Raw genomic sequence first — 12,500 nt, 5'->3', positions numbered from 1 at the left:
TTGTTTACAGGAGGCTGGACGGCGTGGTGTTTGTCTGCGGATGCGACGTGTTGTTGTTGTTGTTGACAGGAGGCTGGACGGCGTGGTGTTTGTCTGCGGATGCGACGTGTTGTTGTTGTTGTTTACAGGAGGCTGGACGGCGTGGTGTTTGACTGCGGATGCGACGTGTTGTTGTTGTTTACAGGAGGCTGGACGGCGTGGTGTTTGTCTGCGGATGCGACGTGTTGTTGTTTTACAGGAGGCTGGACGGCGTGGTGTTTGACTGCGGATGCGACGTGTTGTTGTTTACAGGAGGCTGGACGGCGTGGTGTTTGTCTGCGGATGCGACGTGTTGTTGTTGTTGTTGACAGGAGGCTGGACGGCGTGGTGTTTGACTGCGGATGCGACGTGTTGTTGTTTACAGGAGGCTGGACGGCGTGGTGTTTGACTGCGGATGCGACGTGTTGTTGTTTACAGGAGGCTGGACGGCGTGGTGTTTGACTGCGGATGCGACGTGTTGTTGTTTACAGGAGGCTGGACGGCGTGGTGTTTGACTGCGGATGCGACGTGTTGTTGTTGTTTACAGGAGGCTGGACGGCGTGGTGTTTGACTGCGGATGCGACGTGTTGTTGTTTACAGGAGGCTGGACGGCGTGGTGTTTGACTGCGGATGCGACGTGTTGTTGTTTACAGGAGGCTGGACGGCGTGGTGTTTGACTGCAGATGCGACGTGTTGTTGTTTACAGGATGCTGGACGGCGTGGTGTTTGACTGCAGATGCGACGTGTTGTTGTTGTTTACAGGAGGCTGGACGGCGTGGTGTTTGACTGCGGATGCGACGTGTTGTTGTTTACAGGAGGCTGGACGGCGTGGTGTTTGACTGCGGATGCGACGTGTTGATGTTTACAGGAGGCTGGACGGCGTGGTGTTTGACTGCGGATGCGACGTGTTGTTGTTTACAGGAGGCTGGACGGCGTGGTGTTTGACTGCGGATGCGACGTGTTGTTGTTTACAGGAGGCTGGACGGCGTGGTGTTTGACTGCGGATGCGACGTGTTGTTGTTGTTTACAGGAGGCTGGACGGCGTGGTGTTTGACTGCGGATGCGACGTGTTGTTGTTTACAGGAGGCTGGACGGCGTGGTGTTTGACTGCGGATGCGACGTGTTGTTGTTATTGTTTACAGGAGGCTGGACGGCGTGGTGTTTGACTGCGGATGCGACGTGTTGTTGTTGTTGTTTACAGGAGGCTGGACGGCGTGGTGTTTGACTGCGGATGCGACGTGTTGTTGTTGTTTACAGGAGGCTGGACGGCGTGGTGTTTGACTGCGGTTGTGACGTGTTGTTGTTGTTGTTTACAGGAGGCTGGACGGCGTGGTGTTTGACTGCGGATGCGACGTGTTGTTGTTTACAGGAGGCTGGACGGCGTGGTGTTTGACTGCGGTTGTGACGTGTTGTTGTTGTTGTTTACAGGAGGCTGGACGGCGTGGTGTTTGACTGCGGATGCGACGTGTTGTTGTTTACAGGAGGCTGGACGGCGTGGTGTTTGTTCTGCGGATGCGACGTGTTGTTGTTGTTGTTTACAGGAGGCTGGACGGCGTGGTGTTTGACTGCGGATGCGACGTGTTGTTGTTTACAGGAGGCTGGACGGCGTGGTGTTTGACTGCGGTTGTGACGTGTTGTTGTTGTTGTTTACAGGAGGCTGGACGGCGTGGTGTTTGACTGCGGATGCGACGTGTTGTTGTTTACAGGAGGCTGGACGGCGTGGTGTTTGTCTCGCGGATGCAACGTGTTGTTGTTGTTTACAGGAGGCTGGACGGCGTGGTGTTTGACTGAGGATGCGACGTGTTGTTGTTTACAGGAGGCTGGACGGCGTGGTGTTTGACTGCGGATGCGACGTGTTGTTGTTGTTGTTTACAGGAGGCTGGACGGCGTGGTGTTTGTCTGCGGATGCGACGTGTTGTTGTTGTTTACAGGAGGCTGGACGGCGTGGTGTTTGACTGCGGATGCGACGTGTTGTTGTTTACAGGAGGCTGGACGGCGTGGTGTTTGTCTGCGGATGCGACGTGTTGTTGTTGTTTACAGGAGGCTGGACGGCGTGGTGTTTGACTGCGGTTGTGACGTGTTGTTGTTTACAGGAGGCTGGACGGCGTGGTGTTTGACTGCGGATGCGACGTGTTGTTGTTGTTTACAGGAGGCTGGACGGCGTGGTGTTTGACTGCGGATGCGACGTGTTGTTGTTTACAGGAGGCTGGACGGCGTGGTGTTTGTCTGCGGATGCGACGTGTTGTTATTTACAGGAGGCTGGACGGCGTGGTGTTTGACTGCGGATGCGACGTGTTGTTGTTTACAGGAGGCTGGACGGCGTGGTGTTTGTCTGCGGATGCGACGTGTTGTTGTTTACAGGAGGCTGGACGGCGTGGTGTTTGACTGCGGATGCAACGTGTTGTTGTTTACAGGAGGCTGGACGGCGTGGTGTTTGTCTGCGGATGCGACGTGTTGTTGTTGTTGTTTACAGGAGGCTGGACGGCGTGGTGTTTGACTGCGGATGCAACGTGTTGTTGTTTACAGGAGGCTGGACGGCGTGGTGTTTGTCTGCGGATGCGACGTGTTGTTGTTGTTGTTGACAGGAGGCTGGACGGCGTGGTGTTTGTCTGCGGATGCGACGTGTTGTTGTTGTTGTTTACAGGAGGCTGGACGGCGTGGTGTTTGACTGCGGATGCGACGTGTTGTTGTTGTTTACAGGAGGCTGGACGGCGTGGTGTTTGTCTGCGGATGCGACGTGTTGTTGTTTACAGGAGGCTGGACGGCGTGGTGTTTGACTGCGGATGCGACGTGTTGTTGTTTACAGGAGGCTGGACGGCGTGGTGTTTGTCTGCGGATGCGACGTGTTGTTGTTGTTGTTGACAGGAGGCTGGACGGCGTGGTGTTTGACTGCGGATGCGACGTGTTGTTGTTTACAGGAGGCTGGACGGCGTGGTGTTTGACTGCGGATGCGACGTGTTGTTGTTTACAGGAGGCTGGACGGCGTGGTGTTTGACTGCGGATGCGACGTGTTGTTGTTATTGTTTACAGGAGGCTGGACGGCGTGGTGTTTGACTGCGGATGCGACGTGTTGTTGTTGTTGTTTACAGGAGGCTGGACGGCGTGGTGTTTGACTGCGGATGCGACGTGTTGTTGTTGTTTACAGGAGGCTGGACGGCGTGGTGTTTGACTGCGGTTGTGACGTGTTGTTGTTGTTGTTTACAGGAGGCTGGACGGCGTGGTGTTTGACTGCGGATGCGACGTGTTGTTGTTTACAGGAGGCTGGACGGCGTGGTGTTTGACTGCGGATGCGACGTGTTGTTGTTTACAGGAGGCTGGACGGCGTGGTGTTTGACTGCGGTTGTGACGTGTTGTTGTTGTTGTTTACAGGAGGCTGGACGGCGTGGTGTTTGACTGCGGATGCGACGTGTTGTTGTTTACAGGAGGCTGGACGGCGTGGTGTTTGTCTTGGACGGCGTGGCGTTTGACTGCGGATGCGTCGTTGTTGTTGTTTACAGGAGGCTGGACGGCGTGGTGTTTGTCTGCGGATGCGACGTGTTGTTGTTGTTTACAGGAGGCTGGACGGCGTTGGTGTTTGACTGCGGATGCGACGTGTTGTTGTTTACAGGAGGCTGGACGGCGTGGTGTTTGACTGCGGATGCGACGTGTTGTTGTTTACAGGAAGGCCTGGACGGCGTGGTGTTTGTCTGCGGATGCGACGTGTTGTTGTTGTTTACAGGAGGCTGGACGGCGTGGTGTTTGACTGCGGATGCGACGTGTTGTTGTTTACAGGAGGCTGGACGGCGTGGTGTTTGACTGCGGATGCGACGTGTTGTTGTTTACAGGAGGCTGGACGGCGTGGTGTTTGTCTGCGGATGCGACGTGTTGTTGTTTACAGGAGGCTGGACGGCGTGGTGTTTGACTGCGGATGCGACGTGTTGTTGTTTACAGGAGGCCTGGACGGCGTGGTGTTTGACTGCGGATGCGACGTGTTGTTGTTGTTGACAGGAGGCTGGACGGCGTGGTGTTTGACTGCGGATTGCGACGTGTTGTTGTTTACAGGAGGCTGGACGGCGTGGTGTTTGACTGCGGATGTGACGTCCGGTGGATCCAGCTCTGGCAGCGGAGACGAGAGGCGGGGCTTCACACCCAGATGCTCTTCTGCAGAAACGGGGCCTCTAAGATACAATTACAAAACATGTACATCACCTTATGTGGTAAGACACACTCACACACACACACACTCACACACACACACACACACACACACACACACACACACTCACACACACACACACACACACACACACACACACACACACACACACACACACACACACACACACACCACACACACACACACACACACACAGGCACACAGGCACACGCGCACTCATGCGCACTCACACACACACACACACACACACACACACACGCGCACACAGACACACACATAAATAAAGTGCAGTCGGAAAGTATTTAGACCCTTTGACTTTTTGCAAAAAAAAACCCCCAAAAATATGAAATATCATATTTACATTAGTCTCCTTTCCTCAGTACTCTGCTGAAGCCCCTTAGGCAGCGATTACAGCCCCTTTCCTCAGTACTCTGCTGAAGCCCCTTTCCTCAGTACTCTGCTTGAAGCCCCTTTCCTCAGTACTCTGCTGAAGCCCCTTTCCTCAGTACTCTGCTGAAGCCCCTTTCCTCAGTACTCTGCTGAAGCCCCTTTCCTGAGTACTCTGCTGAAGCCCCTTTCCTCAGTACTCTGCTCAAGCACCTTCCTCAGTACTCTGCTGAAGCCCCTTAGGCAGCGATTACAGCCCCTTTCCTCAGTACTCTGCTGAAGCCCCCTTTCCTCAGTACTCTGCTGAAGGCCCCTTTCCTCAGTACTCTGCTGAAGCCCCTTCCCTCAGTACTCTGCTGAAGCCCCTTTCCTCAGTACTCTGCTGAAGCCCCTTTCCTGAGTACTCTGCTGAAGCACCTTTCCTCAGTACTCTGCTGAAGCCCCTTAGGCAGCGATTACAGCCCCTTTCCTCAGTACTCTGCTGAAGCCCCTTTCCTCAGTACTCTGCTGAAGCCCCCTTTCCTCAGTACTCTGCTGAAGCCCCTTTCCTCAGTACTCTGCTGAAGCCCCTTTAGCAGCGATTACAGCCTTGAGTCTTCTTGGGTATGATGCTACAAGCTTGGCACACCTGTTATTTGGGGAGTTTCTCCCATTCTTCTCTGCAGATCCTCTCAAGCTCTGTCAGGTTGGATGGGGGAGCGTCGCTGCACAGCTATTTTCAGGTTTCTCCAGATATGTTCCATCAGGTTCAAGAACGGGCTCTGGCTGGGCCGCCTCAAGGACATTCAGAGACCCGAAACCACACAGTGATTTGCTCTCTCTCTCTCTCTCTCTCTCTCTCTCTGTCTCTCTCCTCTCTGTCTCTCTCTCTCTCTGTCTCTCTCTCTCTCCTCTCTCTCTCTCTCTTGTCTCTCTCTCTCTCTCTCTGTCTCTCTCTCTCTCTGTCTCTCTCTCTCTCTCTCTGTCTCTCTCTCTCTCTGTCTCTCTCTCTCTCTCTCTCTGTCTCTCTCTCTCTGTCTCTCTCTCCCTCTCTCTCTCTGTCTCTCTCTCTCTCGATTTGTTTTCTAATTCTTTGTGGATCTGTGTAATCTGAGGAAAATAATTGTCACTAATATGGTCATACATTTGACAGCTCAGTTTCCACCTCATTTTGTGGGCAGTGTTGCACATAGCCTGTCTTCTCTTGAGAGTCAGGTCTGCCTACGGCGGCCTTTCTCAATAGCAAGGGCTATGCTCACTGAGTCTGTACATAGTCAAAGCTTTCCTTAAGTTTGGGTCAGTCACAGTGGTCAGGTATTCTGCCGCTGTGTCCCTCTCTGTTTAGGGCCAAATAGCATTCTAGTTTGCTCTGTTTTTTTTGTTAATTCTTTCCAATGTGTCAAGTAACTTTCTATTTGTTTTCTCATGATGTGGTTGGGTCTAGTTGTGTGTTGCTGTCCTGGGACTCTGTGGGGTCTGTTTGTGTTTGTGAACAGAGCCCCAGGACCAGCTTGCTGAGGGGACTCTTCTCCAGGTTCATCTCTCTGTAGGTGATGGCTTTGTTATGGAAGGTTTGGGAATCACTTCCTTTTCATTTTAGTATTTAATGGCTCTATTATGAATTTTGATCATTAGCGGGTATCGACCTAATTCTGCTCTGCATTCATTATTTGGTGTTCTACGTTGTACACTGAATATATTTTTGCAGAATTCTGCAATGCAGAGTCTCAGTTCGGTGTTTGTCCCATATTGTAGATTCTTGGTTGGTGAACGGACCCCAGACCTCACAACCATAAAGGGCAATGGGTTCTACAACTGATTCAAGTGTTTTTAGCCAGATCCTAATTGGTATGTCTAATTTTATGTTCCTTTTGGTGGTGTAGAAGGCCCTTCTTGCCTTGTCTCTCAGATCGTTCACAGCTTTGTGGAAGTTACCTGTGGTGCTGATGTTTAGGCTGAGGTATGTATAGTAGGACACCATTATTTTTGTCTTACTGAGATTTACTGTCAGGGCCCAGGTCTGTCAGGGCCCAGGTCTGTCAGGGCCCAGGTCTGTCAGGGCCCAGGTCTGACAGGCCCCAGGTCTGACAGGGCCCAGGTTCTGTCAGGGCCCAGGTCTGTCAGGGCCCAGGTCTGTCAGGGCCCAGGTCTGTCAGGGCCCCAGGTCTGACAGGGCCCAGGTCTGTCAGGGTCCAGGTCTGTCAGGGCCCAGGTCTGTCAGGGCCCAGGTTCTGTCTGAATCTGTGCAGTAGATCTAGGTGCTGCTGTAGGCCCTCCTTGGTTGGGGACAGGAAGCACCAGATCATAAGCAAACAGTAGACATTTGAGTTCAGATTCTAGTAGGGTGTGGCCGGGTGCTGCAGACTGTTCTAGTGCTCTAATTGGTTATATATGTTGAAGAGGGTGGGGCCTGTCTCACCACACGGCCCTGTGGGAAGAAATCTGTGTGTTTTGCCAATTTTAAACGCACACTTGTGTACATGGGTATTATAATGTTGTTTGTTTTTCCCCATATACCACTTTCCATCAATTTGTAGTCAGTGGGCTGACTGTGAACGCTCTGAGAGACTCTGGGTTGAGGTCAGTGATAAAGTAGTCTACAGTACTACTGCCAAGAGATGAGCTATAGGTCTACCTACCGTAGGAGTCCCCTCGAAGCCTACCATTGACTATGTACAGACCCATGTGTCCGACAGAGCTGCAGGAGTTGTGACCCGTTTTTGTTGGTTATGTTGTCGTAGTTGGAGGAGAGAAAAGTGCTGAGGGAATGCTGTCACCTCCAGGTAGGTGTTTGTCCCCCTGTGTGCTGAGGGAATGCTGTCACCTCCAGGTAGGTGGTTTGTCCCCCTGTGTGCTGAGGGTGTCAGGTTCTTGTCCAGTTCTGGCATTTAGGGTCACCACAGACTAGTACATGTCCCTGGGCCTGGAAATGATTGATTTCTCCAGGATGGAGAAGCTGTGATTTTTAACCTGTTGAGGACAGACGTTCCGCTAGCGGAACCCCTAACCAACAGCCAATGGCATCGCACGGCGCGAAATACAAAACCAACTAAAATAACCACAATTCAATTTTCTCAAACAATCAACTATTTAATACACCATTTTAAAGACAAGACTCTCGTTAATCTAACCACATTGTCCGTTTTCAAAAAGGGCTTTACAGCGAAAGCAAAACATTAGATTATAATCATATAATATAATCATCAATAATCACACAGCCATTTTCCAAGCAAGCATATGTCACATAAACCCAAACCACAAGCTAAATGCAAGCACTAACCTTTGATGATCTTCATCAGATGACACTCCTAGGGACATTATGTTATACAATACATGCATGTTTTGTTCAATCAAGTTCATATTTATATCAAAAACCAGCTTTTTACATTAGCATGTGATGTTCAGAACTAGCATACCCACCGAAAACTTCTGGTGAATTTACTAAATTACTCACGATAAATGTTGACAAAATACATAACAACTATTTTAAGAATTATAGATACAGAACTCCTTTATGCAATCGCGGTGTCAGATTTTAAAATAGCTTTTCCGGCGAAAGCACATTTTGCAATATTCTGAGTAGATAGCTCGGCCATCACAGGCTAGCTAATTTGACACCCACCAAGTTTGGTGCTCACTAAACTCAGATTTACTATTAGAAAAATTGGATTACCTTTGCTGTTCTTCGTCAGAATGCACTCCCAGGACTTCTACTTCAACAACAAATGTTGTTTTGGTTCCAAATAATCCATAGTTATATCCAAATACCTCTGTTTTGTTCGTGCGTTCAGGTCACTATCCGTTCAGGTCACTATTGGTCGCGAGCACATTTCGCGACCAAAAAATTCAAAATATTCCATTACCGTACTTAAAAGCATGTCAAACGCTGTTTAAAATCTATTTTTATGCTATTTTTCTCGTAAAATAGCGATAATATTCCAACCGGGCAACGTTGTATTCATTCAAAGGCTGAAAGAAAAAAATGGAGTAGTCTCGTGAACGCGCATCTCCAGTCTCACTGTCCCCAGGCTGACCACTTACAAACTCTGCTGCTGTACTTTGCCCAGAGACAGCAGACACCCCATTCCACTTTCTGGCGGCTTTAGAGAGCCAATGGAAGCCTTAGAAAGTGTCACGTTACCAGCACAGATGCTGTATTGTCGATAGAGATGCAACAGAAGGACAACAAATTGTCAGACAGGGCACTTCCTGTATGGAATCTTCTCAGGTTTTGGACTGCCATATGAGTTCTGTTATACTCACAGACACCATTCAAACAGTTTTAGAAACTTTAGAGTGTTTTCTATCCAAATCTACTAATTATATGCATATTCTAGTTTCTGGGCAGGAGTAGTAACCAGATTAAATCGGGTATGTTTTTTTATCCGGCCGTGAAAATACTTCGCCCCCTATCCCAAAGAAGTTAAAGTATGGGGATTCGAGTGGGGGGAAATCAGGTAGCACACATGAGGACATTTTTCTCTCTCTCTCTGTCTCTCTCTGTCTCTCTGTCTCTCTCTCTCTCCCTGTCTCTCTCTCTGTGTCTCTCTCTCTCTCTCTCTCTGTCTCTCTCTCTGTCTCTCTCTCTCTCCCTGTCTCTCTCTCTCTCTCTCTCGTCTCTCTCTCTCTCTCCCTCGTCTCTCTCTCTCTGTGTCTCTCTCTCTCTCTCTCTCTCGTGTCTCTCTCTCTCTCCCTGTCTCTCTCTCTCTCTCTCTCTCTCTCCCTCTCTCTCTCTCTCTCTCTCTCTGTCGTCTCTGTCTCTCTGTCTCTCCCTCTCTCTCTCTCTCTCTCTCTCTCTCTCTCTCTCTCCCTGTCTCTCTCTCTCTGTCTCTCTCTGTCTCTCTCTGTCTCTCTCTGTCTCTCTCTCTGTCTCTCTCTCTCCCTGTCTCTCTCTCTCTGTCTCCCTCTGTCCTCTCTCTGTCTCTCTCTCTCTGTCTCCTCCAGACGTACCAGAGATCAGTGTAAGCCACAACAGTAGCGTGATGGTGATGGAGGGTGATAGCGTAAAGGTCAGCTGTAATGGGTCAGGATCTCCCCTCCCCGAAGTCGACTGGACCGTCGCTGGACTACACTCCATCAACACACACCAGGTGAGACATACACACACCTGGTGAGACATACACACACCTGGTGAGACACACACACCTGGTGAGACGTACACACACCTGGTGAGACACACACACCTGGTGAGACGTACACACACCTAGTGAGACATACACACACCTGGTGAGACGTACACACACCTAGTTCTCCAGTCTAACATGTAGGGTAGTCTAACGTCCACCCACCCTATTCATCTCCTCTAGTTCTCCAGTCTAACATGTAGGGTAGTCTAACGTCCACCAACCCTATTCATCTCCTCTAGTTCTCCAGTCTAACATGTAGGGTAGTCTAACGTCCACCAACCCTATTCATCTCCTCTAGTTCTCCAGTCTAACATGTAGGGTAGTCTAATGTCCACCCACCCTATTCATCTCCTCTAGTTCTCCAGTCTAACGTGTAGGATAGTCTAAATGTCCACCAACCCTATTCATCTCCTCTAGTTCTCCAGTCCTAACGTGTAGGATAGTCTAATGTCCACCAACCCTATTCATCTCCTCTAGTTCTCCAGTCTAACATGTAGGGTAGTCTAACGTCCACCAACCCTATTCATCTCCTCTAGTTCTCCAGTCTAACGTGTAGGGTAGTCTAATGTCCACCCACCCTATTCATCTCCTCTAGTTCTCCAGTCTAACATGTAGTGTAGTCTAATGTCCACCAACCCTATTCATCTCCTCTAGTTCTCCAGTCTAACGTGTAGGATAGTCTAATGTCCACCAACCCTATTCATCTCCTCTAGTTCTCCAGTCTAACATGTAGGGTAGTCTAATGTGCAGCAACCCTATTCATCTCCTCTAGTTCTCCAGTCTAACATGTAGGGTAGTCTAATGTCCAGCAACCCTATTCATCTCCTCTAGTTCTCCAGTCTAACATCTAGGGTAGTCTAATGTCCACCAACCCTATTCATCTCCTCTAGTTCTCCAGTCTAACATCTAGGGTAGTCTAATGTCCACCAACCCTATTCATCTCCTCTAGTTCTCCAGTCTAACATCTAGGGTAGTCTAATGTCCACCAACCCTATTCATCTCCTCTAGTTCTCCAGTCTAACATCTAGGGTAGTCTTAATGTCCACCAACCCTATTCATCTCCTCTAGTTCTCCAGTCTAACATGTAGGGTAGTCTAATGTCCACCAACCCTATTCATCTCCTCTAGTTCTCCAGTCTAACATGTAGGGTAGTCTAATGTCCACCAACCCTATTCATCTCCTCTAGTTCTCCAGTCTAACGTGTAGGGTAGTCTAACGTCCACCCACCCTATTCATCTCCTCTAGTTCTCCAGTCTAACATGTAGGGTAGTCTAACGTCCACCAACCCTATTCATCTCCTCTAGTTCTCCAGTCTAACATGTACTGTAGTCTAACGTCCACCCACCCTATTCATCTCCTCTAGTTCTCCAGTCTAACATGTAGGGTAGTCTAACGTCCACCAACCCTATTCATCTCCTCTAGTTCTCCAGTCTAACATGTACTGGTAGTCTAACGTCCACCAACCCTATTCATCTCCTCTAGTTCTCCAGTCTAACATGTACTGTAGTCTAATGTCCACCAACCCTATTCATCTCCTCTAGTTCTCCAGTCTAACATCTAGGGTAGTCTAATGTCCACCAACCCTATTCATCTCCTCTAGTTCTCCAGTCTAACATGTAGGGTAGTCTAATGTCCACCAACCCTATTCATCTCCTCTAGTTCTCCAGTCTAACATCTAGGGTAGTCTAATGTCCACCAACCCTATTCATCTCCTCTAGTTCTCCAGTCTAACATGTAGGGTAGTCTAATGTCCACCAACCCTATTCATCTCCTCTAGTTCTCCAGTCTAACATGTAGGGTAGTCTAATGTCCACCAACCCTATTCATCTCCTCTAGTTCTCCAGTCTAACATGTAGGGTAGTCTAACGTCCACCAACCCTATTCATCTCCTCTAGTTCTCCAGTCTAACATGTACTGTAGTCTAACGTCCACCCACCCTATTCATCTCCTCTAGTTCTCCAGTCTAACATGTAGGGTAGTCTAACGTCCACCAACCCTATTCATCTCCTCTAGTTCTCCAGTCTAACATGTACTGTAGTCTAACGTCCACCAACCCTATTCATCTCCTCTAGTTCTCCAGTCTAACATGTACTGTAGTCTAATGTCCACCAACCCTATTCATCTCCTCTAGTTCTCCAGTCTAACATGTAGGGTAGTCTAACGTCCACCAACCCTATTCATCTCCTCTAGTTCTCCAGTCTAACATGTAGGGTAGTCTAATGTCCACCAACCCTATTCATCTCCTCTAGTTCTCCAGTCTAACATGTAGGGTAGTCTAACGTCCACCCACCCTATTCATCTCCTCTAGTTCTCCAGTCTAACATGTAGCGTAGTCTAATGTTGTGTTCTTCGCTCATCTCCTTTCCTCTCCTCTCCTCAGTCAGTAAATTGTATTTATTTGTACATCAGCATTTGCCACAAAGCGTTTATACAGAAACCCAGCATTAATCCCCCAATCAGCAAGCAATGCAGATGTAGAAGCACGGTGGTTAGGAAAAACTCCCTAGAAAGGCAGGAACCTGGGAAGAAACCTAGAGAGGAACCAGACTCTGAGGGGTGGCCAGTCCTCTTCTGGCTGTGCCGGGTTGAGAGTAACCAGGCTATGAGGGGTGGCCAGTCCTCTTCTGGCTGTGCCGGGTAGAGAGGAACCAGACTCTGAGGGGTGGCCAGTCCTCTTCTGGCTGTGCCGGGTTGAGAGTAACCAGGCTATGAGGGGTGGCCAGTCCTCTTCTGGCTGTGCCGGGTAGAGAGGAACCAGACTCTGAGGGGTGGCCAGTCCTCTTCTGGCTGTGCCGGGTGGAGAGGAACCAGACTCTGAGGGGTGGCCAGTCCTC

The 12,500-nt window shown here is 49.6% G+C and overlaps 1 protein-coding gene across 1 annotated transcript in view; it reads left to right on the top strand.

The window, feature by feature from the left end:
• LOC106595813 (NT-3 growth factor receptor) overlaps positions 1-12,500 on the top strand; it is a 165,240-nt gene that overhangs the window by 51,322 nt on the left and 101,418 nt on the right. The window contains exons 5-6 of the mRNA XM_045708728.2: positions 4,060-4,214; positions 9,485-9,630. Coding sequence (XP_045564684.2) covers positions 4,060-4,214; positions 9,485-9,630 — 301 coding nt within the window. The remainder of the gene's footprint in view (positions 1-4,059; positions 4,215-9,484; positions 9,631-12,500) is intronic.

The sequence above is a fragment of the Salmo salar genome, chromosome 26 (genome assembly GCF_965601325.2).
Source record: "Salmo salar chromosome 26, fSalSal1, whole genome shotgun sequence".
Taxonomy (NCBI): Eukaryota; Metazoa; Chordata; class Actinopteri; order Salmoniformes; family Salmonidae; genus Salmo; species Salmo salar.
This window is presented reverse-complemented; position numbering and strand designations above follow the sequence as displayed.